Source organism: Corvus kubaryi, unplaced genomic scaffold, assembly GCF_017639235.1.
Source record: "Corvus kubaryi isolate FWS band 111438036 unplaced genomic scaffold, C.kubaryi_AGA036_p1.0 76, whole genome shotgun sequence".
Classification (NCBI taxonomy): Eukaryota; Metazoa; Chordata; class Aves; order Passeriformes; family Corvidae; genus Corvus; species Corvus kubaryi.
The window spans coordinates 6,153,852-6,176,552 of NW_024582063.1; the positions used below are offsets into that span (position 1 = coordinate 6,153,852).

Here is a 22,701-nt window from a genome sequence, read left to right on the forward strand (position 1 = left end):
GTGACATAGTATTCCTCATACAAGGAAATTGTAATGAATAAACCAGTGACCTTAGGGCTGTCTTTCAGGTGAAATATGAAGCAAGGTTTAAAGTATATAAGGGAAGATCTCTGAACAGTACTGATCTTCCTCCAAAATATGATTTAAAAATCTAGTTAGTGAAATTTCTCCTGCAGAAAATATATCCTTTAGTGAGTTCATTTGCAACATTATACCTAGCAAACAGAAGCCTACAAGATTACTTAATAATGTATTTAATAAACCATTCTGGTTATTAGTGGGCTGAAAATGGGTGGTGTTAAAATAGCACTTATTGGAAGAAAACTAGTGCTGCAAATACCTAAGATGAACACAACAAATTTCAAGTCTGAAAATCATAATAAATGGATCAGCCAAGGTGGTCTTTCTTAAATTAGATCTCGGTCTCAAAGAGGATTGCTTGAAAGAACTCATTTCCCCTTTGCCATAGGGTACAGGGTTTTTTCAGATATCTGCCCATTTACCACTAAACTCTGAGTTAAAGCATTTTCAAGATACATTTCTGCATGATGTGACTAAAATCTAGGAGATGTAAATGGTCCTAGGAAGGCTATTTTATATTTGTTTGCTGCAGACTAATGATCACTAATTGCCAGCAGACTGATGGGGCATAGGGATGATGGAGTTAAGATCAGTGTGCGGGGAAGACTGGAAGAACGAACTTCCAGAGAAAGTGAGAGCTTTTCCACAGTAAAAGTGGTAAAATATTCCAAGTCATAGAATCACAGAACATCTTGAGTTGGAAGGGACCCACAGGGGTCATCCAGCTTCTGGCCCTATGCAAAAGAATCCCTGCAAACATTATCCAAACACTTCTTGAACTCTGTCAGGCTTAGTGCTGTGACCACTTCCCTGGGGAGCCTGTTCCAGTGCCCAACCACCCTCTGGGTGAAGAACTTTTTATAATATCCAACCCAAACCTTCCCTGACACAACTTCCCTCAGGTTCTGTCACTGGTTACCACAGAGAAGACCACAGTGCTTGTCTCTCTAAAATAAAGGTGTAAGTATTAAAAAGCAGGATAGAGTAGAAAAAAAGTATTTCAAAGTCTGGGAATTACTTAAGGAAGAAGTGTAAGAAATATTAGCTAAAGGCTATATAATTTTTTTTCATTTAAAACCCTTCCTCCAAAAACTTTTTGAAATTATTTTTCTGAACATTCCTCTGCTTGTGGCTGCCTACCTCCAAGCTGGGAGAAAACTTGGCTGTTCCAAAGGCCAAGCACAATTATAAGTTAAAAAGTAAACCAGACGAACCCCCCATCCCAAACCCAGTTTGTTTAATTATGGGTACTTCAAATGTATTTTCTTGCAGTATGTTGAAATTAATTTTTAGCCATTTCTTCCCTGATATGCAACAAGTCCTTGTTTCTTTTCTGCTCTAGAAAATAGCAGATTAGTTGTTATCATTGCTGCATGCACGCACAAAGATAGCAATGCCTGTGACACAGGTATCCACATTTTAACATTTGAGATATTTTAAATAAAAGTGAGCGACGTGGAAACTAAAGAGAAGTTCACCCAAGATAATTAACAGTTGAACTCAATAGGTCTCATGACTGTAATACGCAAGAATTTTCCATTGCACTTTCTCCTCTACAATGGATATATCTGATTTTCTTTATAGGTTATTGAAGTATCACTGGCCAGTCATAAAATATGACCTCTTTTCCCTGCAAGGAAAGGAATGTCCTGGACACAAATTACATGCATCTTCTGATTGCAGGACACACCAACGCTTCTGAGTCTTCCCTGGAGGCTCTTCTTTCTACCATGCAGGACCATTCTCTATGTTAAATTTATCTAGCACAGTATCAGGGCCAATCTAAAGTGGAAGTGATTTCCCTTGCAGGAAGTATTTCTTAGTTGAGTAGATAAATGTTAAGAAAGAATGGAAAATTACTTTGCTGTAGCCAGGAGACATGGTGTAGGGATTTGCAACTAGAAATCAATGCTGCAGAGCCTTTCTTAAAAAAAAAAAAGTTACTGTTTGCTGAAAAAGACCAGTAAAGCAGAGGCAGAATGAGACATTTTCTACCAAACAGCAAGATGTCATGACAAACACTCTGCCTACACAGCAGTTCCATTCGGATCCATGACGCAGATCCCGGAGCCCATTTGTGCAAGTCATTGGAGCAATCTGGTGGCAGTGAGTTTGCTGCTCTGCTATCAGCCTTTCCTGGTGGCCATTGGGTTCACCTTATGATTTGAGTTCACTTACGGGGTGGTTAACAGCCTTTAAGAATTCGCTCTTTGTATGTAAGGATGGATTGTATACCCTGAACTCTCCTAATCTCTGAATGCTATAAATGGTTCTATGCCCTTGACACGCACAGGTTTTTTGCAAACAAGGCCCATTCAGTGCTCACATTGAGTGAAGGCACCAGCCTCTGGGCTACCTCTGTCCATGGGTTCTTTATGTCTTCCTAGGCCAGAGATCACCTCTGGGCCACTGGCAACATCCACTTGACCCATTCCTGCCTCCTGTTGTTATCATTCCCCAGTGCCCCGAATGAGATCAACCTCTCCCTGTATGGACAAACAACAAACCATTTGCTCCAGGGTCAATTTCAGTCCTCACAACTGGTCTATTTTTCTCATTTTAGAGCTGTTTTTCACCAAAACTTGTGAGCACAGCTCCTGAAAAATCAGTAGCAATAGCAAAGTTGCTAGTAGATCTTTTAGTATGCCTGGTGTTTCACACCTTGCACAGAAAATCTGTCCTTGGGTTGAGTTTTTGTCTGCCTTCAGTTTCTTTTTGTTCTTATGTCCCTTTCATTGATCTAATTTTAAAATTTTTGTTGTGGTTTTGAGGCTATTCATGCTTTGCTAGCAGCTTGAGGTACTGCCTGCTTGGGTATGTTGTGAGCCCTGCAAGGCTGAACAGCCACAGTAAAGAGGGAAGGATCCCTTAGCCTCCAAGATATGCAGATGTGGCACTTAGGGACAAGACTTAGTGATGGACCTGGCAGTGTTAGGTTTACAGTTGCACTTGATGATCTTAAAGGTCTTTTCCAACCTAAATGATTCCATAATTCCGTGATGTGCTTGCTTCAGCTTTTTCAGTTGGTTTTTCTCCCACCAGGAGCACTAGAAGCCTTCTTTCTCCCAAATGAAAGCTGAAGTCACCCATGAGTTTGTTAGGTGGGTGACTTAATAAACCCCTGCAACAAGAGGAGACTTGCCATGATTTAGTGCCTGCTGCTGGCACTGAGGTTTGTACAAGCAGGACTGTGAAATCCAAGGGCTCAGTGCTGCCTGTACCGAGGTGAACAAGATCCTTAAGGGCACTTTAATTTCCAGACAGCAGAAGCTTTATCCCCTTGTGGGACTCTGAGACTAATTTTTGCATTTTACACTTCTTGAAGGAGACTAGGAATTTTACAAGATGAAGAGCTGCTGCCTCTTTAGTGAGTTTTCACTCAAGTCTTCCATTTGTTTCAGTGGGCTGTAGACATAATATATTTATCCCACCTCGTTTAACTGTGCTCCAATGCCAGTTTGTACCAGTCTTTTATTTTGAGGTAAATTTTAATTGCAGATGTAAAATAGCTTGAAGGACTGAGTTGAATAATTTCTTCTCATAAACCAGGCAAATAAACACCCATCGTGTAGCTGAGCTGTTGCTGAACCATAACTACCTTTCAACATCACAAAGGCACACGGCGGCTCGCAGTGTCGTGGTTTGATTGATAGGGATGGGGATGCTGATAAAGAGGTTTGCCTGCTGCGCAGCTGAGCCCTATGGAAATGGTCCCTCTAGTGGGCACTCGGAAAATTAACTGGTGGTGCTGCTTGGCGCTGCGAGGAGCCTAAAGGGGGAGTGAATGAATGAAAAAGTTGCCCAACATTAAGGAAAAAAACCCCAAACAATAAAAGAGACAGCCATATTTTCTTAAGCTTTACCACTGAAATAAGATTTTAAGGTAGTTGTTTATGAGAAGTGGTAAACATCACCAAAATGCTCATTCAGTGACTTTTACAAAACCCTTTAAAACAGTTTTATTTAGATTTTTTTTTTATTGAAATAATGAGGGTTTTTTTTTTTTTTTTAGTGTGTTGTCATCTCCTTGAGAGAGAAAAGCAATAAATTATTTATAAAGTACTTTCTGAATGATGGGGGGGATGGGGTGGGGGAGAGGGGGAAAGGGGGAGGTGGGAAACCTGTTGTGATTTCTTCCTTAAGGTGAAAGCATGAAGTCTTTTTATGGAAACAACTTTTTAATTTTTCAAGAGATTTCAAAAATGTTTCCAAGAGATTCAAGCAATTTCCAACCAGGAAACAAAGCCAGGATTTGTGCTCTCATTGCAGGCACTACATGCTTCTGGTCCATCATATGCCTCTCGTCACTGTCATTACTCATAGCACCTCTTGTTAAGAGCAGGGCATAAAACATCGGGCTTGCTGGCCCCCCTAACACAGAGGTGCGCACTGCCTGGGCATGTAATGTATGACATCCCTGGTCACTGTCTCAGGGAGGTCTCAGGCGTCTGTTATCTTTAGCTGCCTTGAAGAAATAATTTGTAGCGAACATTTTCTTGTTGCTGTTACTGCGACAAGCCTGCACAGGGCAGCCCTGCGCCAGCCCTGGTGTTGTATAGCTCCACACTTTCCTGAAGGATCAACAGTGTAACCCTGTGTTGCACCAAGTGTTTCCTTGTGTAAGGATAAGTCTGACAGCTTTTGGATAAACATCCAGGTGACCCTATGCCAGCACTGGATCACAGCTCCTGTTCCCAGCCCCTCCTTCGGCTCACTGGAAGAAGGGATGGCTGTAGATAGGAGTTATGCTACCAACATCTGGTTTCTTTTGGGTTTGTCCTCTATCTCCTTTCAACATCTCCTATGTCTAACTCCAGTGCTTCCCTTCCCAGGTCCTCCATCCCAGAGCTGCTCTGTGCCTCCCACTCACTGGGGTATCCTAAGCAAACAGTGGAGCCTGCTCTGCCAGGTGAGTCACAAACCCACTGTTTTCCTGACCTGATGCAAATTCCTGCCTCAACCCAGCTGGGTGCCTGGCCAAGGGCAGACCTCTTGACCTGTGCTTCTCTGAGCCACATCACTAACAGCTATTTTCAACTGAGAATTTAAAATGTTTTTATCCTCAAACATCTCTGCTTTCAGATTTGAGATGTAAGAAGGAGGTGTTTGTGCACCAGTCAGGTACTCAGTGGCAATTTCATTCCCCTATGTGTGGCTACACAGAAGGTGTGTGCTGATAAGCTGTGCCACTCATGAATCATGCTTGTCCATGCTGCTGCTCCATGAAGCTTTGGTAGAAGAGATCAATTTATGGAACTATATGGAAGCTTCCATGTATAATCCAAAAAACATTTTTATTCTCCAGATATGTTCTTGTGCTCTCTCATTGGATGGTGTCTCATTTGGGCCCTAACATAGAAATGCTCTTGCTTTTATATTCCCAAAATAGAAGTTCTCAATGAAAACTGACGTGTACTTGGGGGGCAGGCAGAAAAAATAAAAGAGATGGAGGCAGAAAAGAAAGACAGTACCTCGTACCTTGAGGCTCTGTGGTGACTTGATGTCATTGCAAAGCCTTGTGTTTCCTGAAATTTTAAAGCAATTTCAGAGAGAGATCAGCGTGGTTTTAAGTAAGAGTGGAACAGTTCTACTCTTGTGGGCAGCATGCAGAATTCCATTCCTATGCATTGAATATTAAATGCTTCAGAATACAGATGTTTGAAGCTCTGACAACAGTTGTAACTTTCCTTGATGTCATACATGAAGCTAATATCTTGTGGCATTTTAGTTTGGGTTACAATCATGCCTGAGCTAAAGGAATTTGGCATGTTTGTGATTATGGAGTCACTGAAATGTATGGCATAAACTCTTTGTGGTTATTAATCACAGGATAAATGTTTGGATCACTTATTTAAACCACTATTGCATTAGAGAAAAGTGTTTGTGGAAAAATGCTTGTTTTGCAAAGAACTACTAAAGTGTTCTGTCAAGTTCTGACTTCAACACACTGGTAAGAGTACAGTTCCAGTGAGCAATGGAGTTCCCCACTCTCTTGTCTTTGTAGAGAGGATTTTTTTTTAGATTTGGGATTTTTTCCTCTCCTAATCTGTTTTTCCAAGGTGCAATGGAAACTAAGGGCTTCTTACGACTGTTTTAACTGTACTTAATTGGAACCATTTTTGCAGACATTATGCTGAATTCAGCTTCTCATAAAAATCCTGTAGATGATATTCCATGCCACAGACAGCAAAACAGTGTGAGTTCAGGCAGCAGTGTCTTATAGTCAGGCAGGATAACAACTGACCTCCTCCCTCCATCTCTGGGCAGGGGCATCTTGTAGTGATTCTTTCAAGCAGAACATGGCTTGCAGGTGGAACATGTTGGTTTTGTAGAGATTGCTCTGTCATGTGCGGAGATTTTACTGTTTCGCTACATGTTGTTCTTCTATTAACAAATGTGCAAGTTTAGTAGCAACTTTTTACTGGAAGGAACTGTATCAGGTTTTGCACAAGTGGGTTTTGTGTTTGGGACTCAAATTCAGGGAAGCGAAAGCCTAATGTCCTGTCTTGAATGAGTAAAATGAAACCCAGTAAAGTTTGCAATGCATTGCCTGCTTATCTGAAGACTTGTAAAATTGACTTCTATACAATCTATTTTTGCAAACTTCAGTGGCCTTCCAGTACCTGAAGGGAGACTATAAGAAGGATGGAGAGAGATTATTTACAAGAGAATGTAGTGACAGAACAAGGGGGAATGACTACAAACTATATTAAACTAAAAGAGAGTAATTTTAGATTAGATATTAAGAAGAAATTCTTTACTGTGAGGGTGGTGAGGCACCCTGGAACAGCTTTTCAAGAGAAGTTGTGGATGCCCCATCCCTGGAAGTGTTCAAGACTAGGTTGGATGGGGCTCTGAACAACCTAGTCTAGTGGAAGGTGTCCCTGCCCATGGCAGAGGTTGGAACAAGATGATCTTGAAAGTTCCTTCCAACCCAAACCATTCTAGGATAGATTACCCTTATATGATATGCAGCCCTAAGTAATCAGCGTTAATATGTTAATTAATGTAATGACATGTTTGTGCTAAGGAATAATGATGCCCAAACTCTGTTCTTTGATTGTTTTGAGTTGTATACAGTGAAGAGGAAGTGAAAGCAATTTATGCGATTATGTGGATGGTGTAAACGATCAGAACTGACAGACCATGATTTCGAGGGAGTGCTGTTATATGCTGCAAATACTCTTAGGCAGGCAGTCGACTCCAGTGACCCAAAGATCCCACAGACCAACTCAAAATACATCACCCACAGGGTTTTCCTGTGGTTGAGAGTTTTTGTTGGGTTACTGTTTTTATTTTTTTTTTAATGATAGGTTATACCCTGGCAGAACTAGGGGTGCAGTGTAACCTTGTAATTGGCAATCACAAAACTCTGCCCTACTTTCTGAACTGTCAACAATGTACTCATCAAATGCTCCCAAGGTTGCCAAAAAGTGGAGTTGATGTGGGGATTTTTGAAGCACTGGTGAAGTTTTGGTTCCAAGTACAAAAATCAGCTTAGTTCCAAATTTTTTTATATATATATATATATATATATATGAATTCCTGGTAAATATTTTCAATGAGCAAGAGTGTTGCTTTGCAGGGTTGAGGATGAAAAGTTGCAATGCACTTCTGAGCACAGGTGACAATCTACTCTTTGAAGGTTTCATTGCACTCAGATGACCAGAGTATTGGAAGAACCAGATTTGCAAATATCAGGCTCAAGACAGGGCAGTTTGGCAGAGCAGCCTTGTGGGTAGCTGGAAGAACTCCAGGGAACAGACTCAATTTGGGCTAAGTGTTAGCTGAGTAAGGCATGACTAATAAGATTTTTTTAACAAAGCATTTTTAGAATCTGTTGAAACCATCTATTTCCCTTGAAGAAAATCAAACATTAACAAGTTTTTCCACTAATTCTAAAATAAAACTCATGGTCTGACATTTAGCTTGTGTGGTGGGGAAACTGCCTACAGTTCACTTTGGAAACCTTTCTAGGATTTAATAATCATCAGTGAATTGCACTACTTAAGTCATTAAGCATTCAGCTGTTCTGCCATCTCGATGTACAACTGGGTGTCTGCTTTTCATGTCAGCTGGGGTTAGAATGCTGGAGAACAGAATACTGAATTAATTGAAGAATTAGCATAGATTAAATTGCACTTGTGTGAATTGTAAGTGATTTGGATGAGAAGCTGGAAGTGTTTACTGGGGGATGCAGCAGTGTGGGGAGTGGGCAAGGGCTTTAAATGCATGGGGGCAGGAGAATGCTTTGGATTGTGTTACTTCTTGAGGTGGAGAACAGGTGGAATTTGTGCCATGGCATGAATAATACACGACATAATATTTTTTTTTCCTTTTCCTCCAGTGGCTTTGTGTTTTGGTACTAGGCATAATGCAAAGGGTGACTTTCACTGAGTACAAGTGTGTTTTAGCAGGCTATTGATTAAGGCTGTAACAGTATTGGTTTACTTGGTTTAGACTTAGTAGGTTCTGTAGGTATAGGGCCAGGGGGAATGGTTTTAAATGGAAACTGTAGATTCAGAGCATATATAAGGATGAGATTCTTCACGGTGAGAATGATGAGGCACTGGAACAGGTTGCCCAGAGAAGCTGTGGATGTACCATCCCTGACTGGGCAGAGTGGAGAGAAGCACTGAGCCAGGCAGGTGAGGGGCCACTGGAGGTGTGGGACTGCCACCTCTGGTACTGCGGGAAGAGGAAGGGCTCGGCCCAGAGCTGGGGTCTGATCTGAGGGAAGCTGGGGTGACCACACCAGTACCGGGTGGGAAGGGCTGTCTGGGTGAGAGATAAAGAGGTGGGGCTGGTGCTTAGGCTGGCTGCAACCAGCTTGGTTGTGAGAGCCTTCGGCTTCCCTCGTCCCCAAACGACCACGAGGTGTGGAGTCTTGGGTTTGCTTATGCTTGATGAATGTCACAGCTCAAGGTGTGCTCCATGTGTGGGATTTTTAATTCCCTCCCCTAACATTTCCTCTTTTTATTAGGATTTTTAGAGAACAAAGGGCATTTCAGGCACAAGTGAGATGTGAAAATTGGACCAGATAAATGAAAAAATACAAGTAATAGCACTGGTATCTGCACTGCAAAGCACAATGCCTATTTTGCCACTGAGGAGAGGGGGAAATGACAAGGAGGGAGCAGTAGCAGTGTTGTAAAAAAGCAACACTCTTCTCACAAATGGTTAATATGGGAGGCATTTATCTTGAGTACAGTGAGGCAGTATAATGTCTTGTAGGAATTTTCAACAAATAGTGGAGCCTTAACAAAAGTATTTTCTTATCCCCTTGCTAGGCTTGATGTACCAGGTTCCTGCAGCCCATGGTGGCTGAGAGCACTCTCCTCTCTGCCCAGGCACTTGGGAGCTCTTTGGAGCCACTCTGTCCCTTTGTGCCCAATGGCTCCTTCTGCAGGTGCTGAGCGTGGCAGTCCTTGCCTTGCCCAGGAGTTGGAATTGCACTGAAAAGATGGTTCCCTGTGAACAAAGGTAACTTTATTTCAACAACTAAATCAACTGCAGTGTTTGCCTGCACACAGGAGAGGAGCAAGCACAGGACAGAGCAGGTTTATGACACTGAGGCTGCCTTTGGATCAGCAGGCATTGCCCCAGCAGCAAATGGTTGCAGTGCACTGCAGCCTGCTCTGGATGCTGCCAGTCCTGCTGCTCAAGAAGCACTTTTAGCTGCCTTTAAGCCCATCTGGACCAGGATCCAGTTATAGAAATGCTGAGTGGAGATGTAGACTCCGGGCTGCTGTGGTCTGGCGCAGCCTTCTCCCCAGCTGGTCACTCCGATGACCCACCAGTAGTCAGCGTTGTTGTCTTGGCACATGAGAGGACCACCGCTGTCACCCTGCAGGGGAGCAGACAGGATTAAGGTGGTGTTGGGTGGTCCCTGTCAGCACTGGGGCTGTCTCTGTGTCTCCCACAGCCCCTGCCAGAGCTGCATTCCGGGCAGAGCAAGGCTCTGCTCATCAGGGGCTGGAGCATCCAGAATCCCGTCTGCAAGAGGCTTGGGGTCCTGTAAAGTAGTGCTCTCTGTCCTCTCTGCACAGGGCTCCTGGATGTGCAGAGGATGGATATTTGGCCCCTGGATCTCTGGGTTGCCAAGAACACTAGCTGGGCTTTCTGGCACAAGGGGGCCCTGGGCAAGCAGGTGTGGCTGGGGAGTGTGCGGGAAGCCCCCACAGCGGTGGGGAGCCGGGGCTGGGAGGGCGACTGAGTGGCCGGGCGGAGCAGGCCCTGGGCTGTGTTGGGGCGGTGCTGCCCGGGCTGCCCGCGCTGCTGGGGGCTGAGGGGCTCGTGGCACGCTCCTACCTGGCAGGTGTCGATGGTGCCCTCTGGGTAACCAGCACACAGGTTGTAGGGGTGGACGTCGCCTGCGTACCAGCCACTGCTGTTGCAGAGCTTGGTATCAATGAGCTGGACCTTGGCCTCCTGGAGGCGATCACTTGAATCTTGAGCTGTGAGCAGAGAAAGGAATAAGCCCCCAGCAGCTCCCTGCCAGCTCACATCCCCTGTGTGGGGGATCCCTTTCCCTAGGGCTTGTTTTGCCTCTGCAGAGGCTCTGTGTCTCTGCTGCCTGCCTTTGAGGACCAGAGCAGGTCCATCTCTGCAGAGGCGTACGTCCCACAGCCTGACTTTGGCCTCTGCTGTGGGGAAGCCCAAGCTGTGTCCCCAGTGTGCTGAGCTGGCTCAGGAATCCCTCTTGGGAACTCACATCTTGCAGTGACGGCACCCCAGCCAGCAATCCAGCAGTTCTGCAGCTCTGACACTCTCAGCGTGGCGTCAGGCACACAGGCCAGCTGGATGTAGGGGCTGCACTGGACAGGATGGTCCAATTCCAGCAGGGCAATATCGTAGCTCAAGTCAGCCCGTTTGTAGTACCGATGTATCAGCAGCTGCTTGACATTGCGCACTACTACCCCTGGGCCCGGCTGGGTGAACTGGCTGGTCCCAAGCACCACGTACAGGGTACTGACATTACTGGAAGACAGATGGAGAGAGGGTTGAGAGGGAGCAGAGCCATGCACCACAGCAGCCCAGCAGCTGCCAGACCTCTGCGTGGCATGGCAGTGCTCTGACAGGAGTGAGTGCCCTCCCACACCTTCGGGTGGGGGAATGTTGGGCTGGAAGTTACTAGGAAGCCTTGGCATCAGCCCAGGCTTCTCTTCAGCAGTGTGGCAGCTGGGCTGACTGAGAGCAAAGGGGTTGGGAGTAGCAGGTGGTGCTGCCAACAGGGCACCTGCTGGTGTAGTGGGGATGTCTCCATTCCCTGCTCCTCCTTACTTATACTTGTTGAAGCAGTGGGCTGCTGTGAGGACCCACTGAGGTCTGATAAGGGACCCTCCACACCAATGGCCCAGGTCTGGTGCCCAGGGATGCTGGATGCTGACGATCCAGGGCCAGGATGCGTCCATGGCACCTGTGCCACCCACGATGCGTGTCATGCCATAGTCATAAGCCACGTTGCCGTAGTAATAATTCATGGGCTGGTAGGTAGCTCTGAGTCCGCAGGTCCCTCTGCAAGCAGAAAGTCATTTCCATGCTGCTCCATGGCCTGCTGTGGCTCAGGCTGAAGCTCAGCCCTCTGCCCTCCCCACAAGGGCTTGCACGCACAGCAGCCCAGGGAATTCCATGGGGTGTGTGTCTGTCCGTGCCAGCACCTGGCTGCTGGCAAGGAGCTGAGGCTTGCCCATGGCGGGTGGGAAGCCGTGGCCCGGCCGTGGGGGACAGGCAGGGCCCCCTCCAGGGAAGGCCCCAAGTGTTGGCCTGGCTCCCTCCCAGGGCCTGGGGCCACTTACCCACAGTTGTCCCATGTGCCGTGCGCCAGCCCGGCAGCGGTCAGCAGGACGAGGAGGCCGAGCCAATTCATGGCTGCCAGAGGCAGGTGTCAGCTGCAAGCACTGAGGGATCCGGGCAGCAGCACAGCCACAGCCGCAGTGCCCGCAGCAGCCGCGCTGCCCGTGGTGCCCTCGGCCCTGGGGCTGATGTCACAGAGGGGTGGGTTCCGTGTCCTGGGCACTGCGGCCTGTGGCCCGGGGGCCACTGGGGGAGGGGCAACATCGAATGGAGGAGCCATAGAATGGTTTGGGCTGGAAGGCGCCTTGGAGATCATCCAGCTCTGATCCCCTGCCATGGGCAGAGAGGGATATTTTGCATGAGACCCAGTTGTCTGGAGCTTGGCTTAGAATGTTTCCTTGAACTCTTTGAGGGATGGGTGAACCGCAGCTGTTTGGGGTAACCCGTGACGGGTCCTTCGTACCCTCACAGTCAAGAATTCTTTCCTAATATCTCATCTCAAGCTACCCTCTGTTGCTGTCAAGTCATTGCCCCTTGTCCTATCAGTACCTTCCTTTGTAAGCAGGCCCTCTACAGCTTTATTTAGGCCCCTCTTCCTTTGGGATGAGTGTGTACAGGCCCTGGGGCATGCAGTGGTTGTCTCCCAGCACTACTTGCTAGTATCTCGCAGGAAAATGACATGGCATCATGGCCTCTTTGAAATTGCACTGTTATCCTGCTGTCTGCAGCCTTTTTTTCCACGAGATTGTTTCCAAAACAGAATAACTCTGGAACAGGGCTCCTGCAGGAAGCATATGTGTGCTTGCTTCAGGAGCCAATTCAGTCACAGTCACAGAGGGCGAGCAGTGAAGTGCCCAAGCTGTGTCGCCCTTCCTGAACAAAGTTCAGTGAAATCCAGGTGCAGCACAGTCCATGCTGGCCACATCAGCCAGAGAAATGCCCTCTGGCAGACTCCATTCTTGTTGTCCTGGACTGGCTGCCATAAAGTAGGCAATGGTGCCTTCACCCCATTGCAGAGAAAGTGGAGGTCGAGCCAAACCAATTTTGTCAGTATCACCTATAATCATCTTGGCTGCCTTGAACAAAAATATGAAGGAGTGAACATGAAATAATCTTGGTAGAACTCCATGGTTTGTGTATATGGAAACCTCTTATTCCCTTGTTTTCCAGACACAACTTTAGTTTGCCACACTTGGATAGTGAACATTTAAGAAGCAAGAGGAAGAAACGAAAAGAAATACAAAATTAAAATTAATTTAATTAGAAATGGTAATATTATTTTAACTAAATTGTTCAATTTAAATTCCAACTATAGGAAATTCGCTCTCCAAGAGTTCATGTATGTTCAGGTAATCACAGCCAAAAATGACAGCAGAGGAGACTGGGTGAAAGGAGTAACATATCCACTTATTTCTTGACAAGAAAAAATTCTTCTTGTGAAGAACAGGCACCTGGGTGTGGACTCCAGAAACCTCCACACCCTCTTACCTGTGTTGCCCATCAGCAGTCTCACAGAGATGAGTCTTTATCACACTGGAGATTGACTGATGGCTGATGGAAAACCATTCCCAGAGTCATCCCTGGTCTGAGTTCTACTGTTGCTTCCCCAATGACAGAATGTCTGTTTCTGAGTATCACCTTCCATGGCAGATAGATGCTAATGAGAGGCCGCTGGAGAACAAGGCTGAGAAGGATCAGGGTTTTAGGAAATACAGTCTCATAGGATTAACTATTGTGTGAATGGATTTGGCATTTAACATTCAGAAGACAAGGCAGAAGAGAGCTGTGAAAAGCCCTTTTAATATGGATAAGAACGCTCCTTAAAAGAAAGACTAATTACAGTCTGCACCTCATAATGCAGCAAACTTAAGATGGAAGCTTGCCCATCTTATGAAAATACATGGGTACCCTCTTAGGTGAGAGCTGGAGAAGAGCATTTCTTCATCTATTAAAGTTTAGTGTTTCAAAATAATTTTCTTAGAGAGATGTGTTTGTAAAGATTTCATCAGTCTATTTTTTTTCCAGAGCTCCTAAACATATATTATAGGGTAATTGAATGAAGAGTCAACAGTGTTGTAGTCTGCCTTTTGGAGGCAATTTGCATAGGTTGTCAGAATGCCTGTTATTATTTCACTGCAAGATTTATAGAATAAACTATAACCAGAGGGAGTGTAGTCATTGGGACTATTCCTAATCTCAGTCCACTAAGCTGTGGTGCTCTCCTGACTCATTGAAATATAGTGGGTGTCTTGATATTCAAGGGTCTCTGCTGAGTGTCTGAGTTTTCTCCTCTGTACTTCAAGCAGAGTAGTTCTGGCCAATATTCCAGTATCCTGAAGTTACAAGTTCATCCTTTCAGAAGAATAAAAAGATATCCTGCTCTTAAGGAAAGAGTACAAGAACAAGAAAATATGTTTCAACAGAGAGAACTTCAATCTATGAGACTAGAGTGGCTCAATTAGGGCTTTGACTTGCCCAGTGTACTGCTTTGGTCATACAGAATTCCTTAAATCCTGATGCATCAGAAAAAATGCTTGATCTATCAGGAAAAACCAAGAACAGCTTCTAAGCTTGCTTTTGTGATTCAGTATCAGACTGGGAGCACTCAGTGATAAAAAGCTATTTCTGCCTTCAAAGTCAAGGCTAGTAGCTCCTGAGAGCAGCTTCAAGAGCCATTCACAGGATATTCCATTCACTATGGAACAGTGTTTGTGCTTGAGGAAGTGATGGCCACAGAAATCATCAGACCCTGCAAAAAACACCAGCTGGATTCTTTCTGTATGAAAAAGCTTTGGCAAACAGTTAACCACTGCCCAACAGAAGCTGATGTTCTCCAAATTTGGAACAGCTACCCACTGTGAATGTTTACATTTTTGATATTTATTTTTTGTGGGATGGTTCTGACATACCAATGTGTCACGGTTTGACACTGGTTAAAATACTAGGCACCCATGAAAATTGTGACCAAGGGTTGATGAGTTAAGGATTGGGAGAAAGAATTGTACGGGCAAAACTGGCTTAAACTTAAAGGTACAAAGTAAATTTATTATTAACAGAGTAAGGGGAGGATAATGAGGAATAAATTAAGCCTTTAAGACAACTTTTTTCTCCCCCAGCCCCTCCCTATTTCTATCGACAATGGAGGAAGACAGGGCAAGGGGGTGTTTAGCCAGTTTGTCACTCCAGATATTTTTTCAGTTTGCTTAGGGAGAGGAGTATTTTCTCTGCTATGTCGTGGTGACCTTCTCACAGGAGACAGTTCTCCGTGAACTTCTCTTGCATGATTTTAATTTCATGAGTAGTTTCGAATGAGGAGAATCGTTTGGAAGATACACTTCTAAATACGTCTGTAGTGAGTGTGCATTTCTTCAGTGATTGTCATCCAGAGATTAAGTCATGAAAATTAGGTGTGGTAAAATATTTGAGATTTAACATGGATTTTTATTTTAAGATAGTCTGAATTTGGTGACTCATGACAGGGACGTACTCACTGAATTTACTTGCTGACAAACATTAATGCTAACACTAAGCCTAAACCTAGCCCTAATACTAACCCTGAACTGTAAAACTAACGCTAACACGCAACACTAAATGCAACCCTAACCCTAACCAAAGCTTAACCCTAACCCTACCCAAAGGCTAACCTTAATGCTAACCCTAACCCTAAGCCTAACCACTGACCCTAACCCTAACCCCAAATTTTAAAAAATAAATAAATTGCCAGTGTATAATCTACTCTGCTCTTGTACTCAAGAACAGCTGTCACAATCCTTGTTGTCCATACTGTAGGTAAAGAAACGTACAGATTTGACATGAACCATAAGGAATAAATTCTGAATGTTAAGCATGGCATCCTATGGTGCAAATTAAAAACAGAGGGAAAAAAAATAATAAATTGTTAAATGGAAGGGTGACGACTGTGGGAAGCTTCTCTGGAAACTAGAAACAAATTTTCTTGTAGGTGATTCTTCTGTTGGAGTTTAGAGAACTCAAGAGTACAGTAAGAGAGTGTGTGTATATATAAAATATTTCTTTACAGTTTTGAGGTGAGGGAGTAGAAGAAAAAAATAAAAGTGAAACAGAAATGGGTAGAGTTGTTTCAGAAGTGAGAAATTTCCTGTGATGTTCTTTTCCTTTTCTGAGCAAGTGAAATGTATCTTCATATTTTTGTGTTGAGTTTGGAACAATTTGTATCTTCTTCTTGCTTTCAGTTTTCCATAACCTGTATTTATGATGTGATTTTGCTTTTCATTTTATTAAAAGTATATTTAAAATATACTTCAGTAAAAATGGAAAAAAAAAGTTAAAGCATAGGTGTCCATATAAGGACCATTTCAACTGTAGGTGTTGAGTATTTTATTTGGTTTGCTGGTTTTGTCCACGTATGACTATGTGTATACATACACATGTAAAAGGTTAATGGATTGTCTGGATTTTCCAATATCACACTGTCCATTTTCAAGCATATTTTAAGGCTGCACGTGTCTTTCACATTCTGTCCCAAAGCCATAGAGACGTCTTTGTCTAAAGATGTGTACACATTTATGGAGGGTGTGAAGTTTTTTACAATTTCCTCGGCAACCCAACAATATTTACATCACCACAATTTTCTTATGCAATAAACATTTGCTGTTCAGCTGGCTGGGACATCTCTAATCTCTTCCTTGAGCTGTGTGACTGGGATAGCCCAGATTTTTGAACTGTCATTTCCTGGGCATATGCATGGACAAAGGGTTCTCTAAAATTGTGCAAATTTGTTTGTTTATTTCATGTAAATGCAAGCAAGAATTATCTGTGATGCCATAAAAATTTTGTCAGGGGTGCTTATGGGAAACTGGGAAGATTTCCCTAGCAAAATACTAAATCTGTGACTTTTCTTGCTGCTATTTCATATTTCCTTAAGAAATCTTCCCAAACCCTTCAAAGTCTTTTTCCTCATTTGCTGAGGGCTGCTTCGCTTCTTCACTCATGCAGCTTTTCTGCTTTTCAGAGTTAGTTCTTTGAAACGACATTGCTGGTGTTTGTAATTAAGTATATGATCAAAGCATACAGTCAAACAGATGCAGGAGGACATTCTGGTTCAGCTCATATAAGGATGGTTGTGTGGGTTCCAAAGAGCTTTTCAGGAGTGAGTGCACCTAGGCTGTAAGAATTTCTTTTCTGCCATAGGATCCAGGCTGGATTGTAATGAATCTAAGAGCTCCAGAAGTTCATGGTTCTGCTGTGGCTGCTGGTTTGTCCCTGTGTCAATATGTATAATTGACCCCACAGTGTTGTCACCTGGACTTCACCTCGTTTCTTCATGGGGACTAGTGACAGGACCTGAGAAAATGGCCTGAAGCTGTCAGGGGAGGTTGAGATTAGACATTAGGAAAAGCTTCTTCACCCAGAGAGTGGTTGGGCACTGGAAGTGGTCACAGCACCAAGCCCGACAGAGTTCATGTAGCGTATTGACAATGTTGGGAGATGGACTTCAGTGGTCCTTGTGGGTCCATTTCAGCTCAGGATAATCTATGAGTCTATGATTCTGTGAGCACCTTATGCTCTGAAGGAAAAGGCAGTAAAATGTTTTCTGGAGGGAAAATATTTCGTTTTCTGAGACACAAAAAAGGAGTACTGAGCCCGGGGACTGCAGGATGCCACATGCGCACAGACACGAGATGACATTCCCAAAGAGAAGGGAGGGCTGGAAGCTCTGTCAAGGCGGGCAGGACGAGCCCGAGCGGCCGCGGGAGGGCGGCAGAGCCTCAGGAACGGAGAGATGCCGCTGCCTGTCCTGCCGGGCCGCGGGAGCTGCCGAGCGCCGCTGGAAAACAAATCCGGCAACAACAGGAGCTACTCCCAGAGGTCAGCATGTCCCACAGACAAAATAGGAGATGAGCTCAAATTCGACTCGCTTCTGCTCTTATTTCCATGGGTCATTCTTTAATTATGTCCCTCCAGATTGGACTGTAAGGTCCTTGGGGTAGGGGCTTGTCTAAACGATGTATTGCTATGCACACCTATGACACTATGTAAATAATTAACTGCTGTAATTATCGTGCTTGTAAAGCACCCTCACTTGACATTGCTACGGGGCAGTTACTGTCTGTATCTGAACGTGACTGTGTCAGCCCCACTAGGACCTTGAATCTAAACTCAGAGGAGGCTAAGCCCTCATTCACAATACCATGGTCTATTGCTTTGAAACAAAAACCCCCAAAATTTTACCCAGTAAGCTTCCTGAAAGAGGATGACCACATTACCTGGGAACTAATGCTTCGCAATTGAGAGATCTGGGAGAACCAGGTTCTAGCCCATGCTCCACTAAATATTAAAACCAGAAGGAAGTGCATTAGCAAAGGTTCTTGTGAGATCTTGGAAAGTTTGTAATCTATTTCACCATCTTTTAAGATGCTCATCAGTAGCAGATGAGGAGTCTAGAGGTCATGGCCTTCCACAGATGCTGATCTTCCTCCATGTACTGTCATTATTCTCAACGGAAGCTGGGAGCAATCTCTGTCTCATCTACCTGTAGAAGACCTGCTTGGGATGTTCTCTATCCCCTTTTCTGGCTATCAAAGTGATGCAGTCTCCCTGTTCAAAGGTGTCATTTTTGCAGCACAGGAGTCCTGAGCTCTTGTAGGGGGATAGCAGGATACTGCTAGTTAGTAAAGGTGGCTGTCAACACAGAATATGTGCAAAAGTAACTTTAGACCTAGAACGTGCATGAATCAAACAGGATTAACATTGAAGAAAATCAACACAGGTGTGTGTGTGCTTCTGTGTGTAAAGCTTCATCCCATGGTTTTAGGGAAAGGAAAACACACTGGTACCAGCAGGAGCTGGCCTGGCTGTGTCAGACCTGCAGTTAGGATCTTGAAACAAGCACCCAAAGCAGTTGTCAAACTTTTGATCTGAAAGGTGTTACTTTGGGCTGCCTGTGTTATTTCCTTTCTTTTTCTCCAGTGGAAAAAGCAACACCTCAACAGGCCGCTAAAGGGAGGAAACAGCCCAGGTGATCCTCTTTGCAGCTGAGCACCTGAACTGCATAACCACAGGATCAGGCTCTCTTTACTTCTTCCTCTCATGAGTTTTACCTTCTTGGCTATCCACTGAGGTATCTTCAAAAGACTGGAATCACATCTGGTTTATTAATGCTCTGTGCTGAGGTACAGCTTGGGAGAGGGAACACCATGGATTTACCCCCCTCTTGGGCTGAAGGGTTCCTAGGCCTGTGCCTTAGTGCTGCTTCCCCACCTGGGGCTTGGCATGGGCTTTTTTTGCCCCACAGGTCCATCCAGAAGGTCTATTCTGCCACCAAGGAGACCATGCCCTATACTTCAGACAGCGACTCAGATGCTATGTCTCATCAGTCATCCTGCATCTACTTGATGCTCTATTGACAATATCAGGCTGAAGAGGTCATGCATGTACATATATATATATATATATATATAGGCATTGATTCAGAAAGGCCAGTGAGTCTGTGGTGGCACATTGATTCCAGGCATTGTCACATGGATGTGCTTAAGCTTTTCAGCTGTCTTGGGAAGCAGATTGGTGTTACTTCCATTTTAAAAATGAGGGTGAGTTGACTAACTCCCAAAGGCTCCAACAGAGCATAGCTATGCAGAGAACAGAGTTGTGTGCTGTCCTCAGGCTGTGCTGCCCCACTTTGGCATCCCCTCTGCGTCAAGGCCAGAGGCCAAGCTCTGCAGCTCTCCCAAGCACATTGAACTCAACAGCATCAAACACTTAGGAGAGCACAATTTGGTCCTAAATATGCAAAAGATTTAAACGGGTGATTTGACACACCAAGACAAGAGAGGGACTTCTGAAAAGTAACAAAAGGTTGTGAAATTGCTAAAGGATTAAGTTGTTTAAATCATTGTTCCAGCTTTATTAAAAAAAAGTATAAATTCATTTCAGTTCTTAGCGGATCTCAAGCTGCCAATTTCTGAGCTTTCACAGCCTTTGATGTGATTCCAACTTTCTATGATGTAAGTGGATTATTCTTTCCTTAATTCTGAAGAGGCCATTTCCCTCCCAGCCCCCTCCAGAAAAATGTCGCAGCAATCAGACTCTAACCAAACACTGACTTTGGCTCATTGTGGATATTAACCCACTCTCTGCAGTGGTCTATTTATCATATGCTTCTTTTGAGACTTTGAGTATAAGGGGAAGATACTGGTGGTAAACCACTATTTTAAATAACAATGATCCTAAAACACACAATGGACCTTTCAATCCAGTTCCAAACTGCATACATAAAGAACAGTTAATCCATCCTTTAAATACAGCCAACTTTGTGGTGGAATATGGCAGCTTTTAGCATACAGAGCAGCAAAACACAATTTAGACTGCAGCATGAGGAATAGTTTATCCAACAAAAAGCAAAAGGGAAATGTAGACAGGAAGAATGCAATTATGTACCTGGACTTAATCCAAGACACCTGAGCTGATATTTCTGGTCTAGCTGAAACAGCCCCAGAACCCTTAAATCAGGGCAGACAGTCAAGACTCTGCACCTTGTGCAGTGACAGAGACTTCCAGTGGTACCAGGGTCCTTCCTGTGGATGTGGATAAGCTGAATCACTGCAGGTTCAGAGGAGGACATCTGCCTGTTGAATCCTATATTGAATTGTCAGTGTTACAGCCTGTACACTTCTAGAATAGTAATACCTCTGGCAAGACAAATGCACCACATGAAAATTGCTGAAATCACATCTCAGACAAGTGTGGCTGAAGATAGTGATGTATATCTGGGACCAAAAATAATACAGCTTTTAACAGAGTTTCAATGAAAAACTTTGTATTTTCTCCTTTTTGGACAGGTTGTACTTCCTTATGGGACATCCAGCACCTTTTAAATTAGAGTGGTAACCAATGTCCTGAAGGGTCTGGTGAGGCATCCAGGAGCAGGGGGATGCAGGAAGCTTCCTATGGGCACTAAGGAAGAATGACCATCCTGTGACAGGCCTGTGGGGGAATGGACATACCTCCCTTTTTGGTGACTGTCACAAGCTATCTCGTACCATGGGCAGGAACCTGACTATTGACCAACCCAAAGAGTGGTTTAATTTTGCAGTGCAGCAGACTCCTACAGATTAAACTCTTAGAACAGACCATCTACTTTGTCTTGCATAGCTCTAAGCTTATAAGTCCTATCATGGAAGAGATGTAGTGAATTTGGGGAAATAATCCAGTCAATTCTCTGGTATGATCATGCTCACAGGTGTGCTGAGGGTAATCTGGTGCTGCTCTGGCAGGTTTTATTTTTATGGTCTTCTGTTCTATAAGCAGCATCTTTAGGATTTCTGAATTATTTTCAATGTTGCTCTCAGAAGCAAAACAGTAGTTTGTAAATTCAGGTATTTAGTTCTTATAGATGCCTTATCAGAAGGTTTTAATGAGCAATCAAATCTCATTACTCGAGACTCACTAGTGATTCTTCTTTGATTGCCTTACTCTTCCTTAAAATTCGATGCACAGCCTGTGAAACCAATATTGCTGTAATAAATATATGCGTGATTTTGGGGATGGCTATGAATTTGTTGTAAGGCATAAGCATTTAATGAAAGAACTCAAAAGTTAAACAGAGAGAATTCACTTGCACACTCCAGACCTAACTTTTACAGACAATTGAAAGCTGAAATTTTGTGTTGAATATGTGTTCAGCAGTTGCTTTCTGGATGTTTTCCCACTAGGAAAAAGATTGTTTAATCTAACATCCAATATGCACTAGATGGCACTATTTCATAGTGTGTGGAGCTGTCGTTTGTCCTGCAACTGAGTTTATTTCTCTGCGGGGAAAGTCAGTGCTTGGGTAGTTGCTGCATTTGAAATACTGATAAACAAACATCTTTCACAGGATCTGATTGCTGTTGTTTAATATACATATTGGCTCAAAGCAAAATACTGAAAAAACACTTTGTTAGGGATTTTGGCCTGGAATCTGGAAACAAGGTCCACAGCTAAAGCTTTAAATTACACCAACTAAACCAAAATCAACCAACATTCTAGGAGACTTGTGCAGGCTTTGAATCCTTGCAAGCCTCCTTAGCCCCTTGTCTGAGCAGTCCTGGAAGCCATGCAGGAGCATGAGACCAGAGACAAGGGAACCTCATAGACATGCATATAATACCCTGTATACACTCAGACACCAACTCATTATCATCACCAGACCCTGGATTTGGCCTAAAACATACAACATAAACATGTCCTGCCTGACTATGTAACTTCATCACTCTCATCTGTAAAATGAGGATTTCTCCTTTCCCCCCCTCTTATTGGATTAGGCTGTAAATCATAGCTACGCTCAAGTTTCCCTGTTTTTGGCTGGGGCCTCAAGGCTGCTATTACTATGAATAATGCTATGTCTTCATAATGTATTATGGTCCCAAAATAGCTATGAGCTATATAGGAAACTGTGTCCCAGGATAATACCAGTATGGTTTTTACAGTCAAAGTGGATATTAATTTGAATAATATTAAGGTTCCCCTCACAGAATAGCAGACACCAGTTGTTTAAATTTAGGTGTTATACTCTATATACCTGAACCTAGAATGACTCTGAATTTCTCTGTTGCACACACTTACTGCTAATGTTGCTTATGAGACTGTGAGAGGATGAGAGTGAGATCCAGCTATTTTTTCCCTGTGACACAGAAGAGCTATTGGTGGCTCTGGTTTGTCAGGTCACATTCATTTGCTGTCCTTCTAGGGCTTGAAACTGGCAGCCCAACAGCGATGGACAAAGGCAGTAACCCAAGAGCCATCAAAGCACTCTTCAGAGCCAATAAGCACTTCTGAGGACACCAAGGTCTGTCTTCCCTCTCACAA

At 44.0% G+C, this 22,701-nt stretch overlaps 1 protein-coding gene across 1 annotated transcript; it reads right to left on the reverse strand.

Moving 5' to 3' along the window:
• Window positions 1-9,552: 9,552 nt before the first annotated feature.
• Window positions 9,553-12,067, reverse strand: LOC121675988 (acrosin-like). Its single transcript, XM_042051868.1, has 5 exons — window positions 11,880-12,067; window positions 11,365-11,598; window positions 10,796-11,061; window positions 10,393-10,538; window positions 9,553-9,928 (listed from the first exon to the last, which is right to left on the reverse strand). The coding sequence occupies exons 1-5, from the start codon at window positions 11,948-11,950 to the stop codon at window positions 9,743-9,745; spliced, it is 903 nt and encodes a 300-aa protein (XP_041907802.1). The 5' UTR covers window positions 11,951-12,067; the 3' UTR covers window positions 9,553-9,742.
• Between the last annotated feature and the right edge of the window lie 10,634 nt (window positions 12,068-22,701).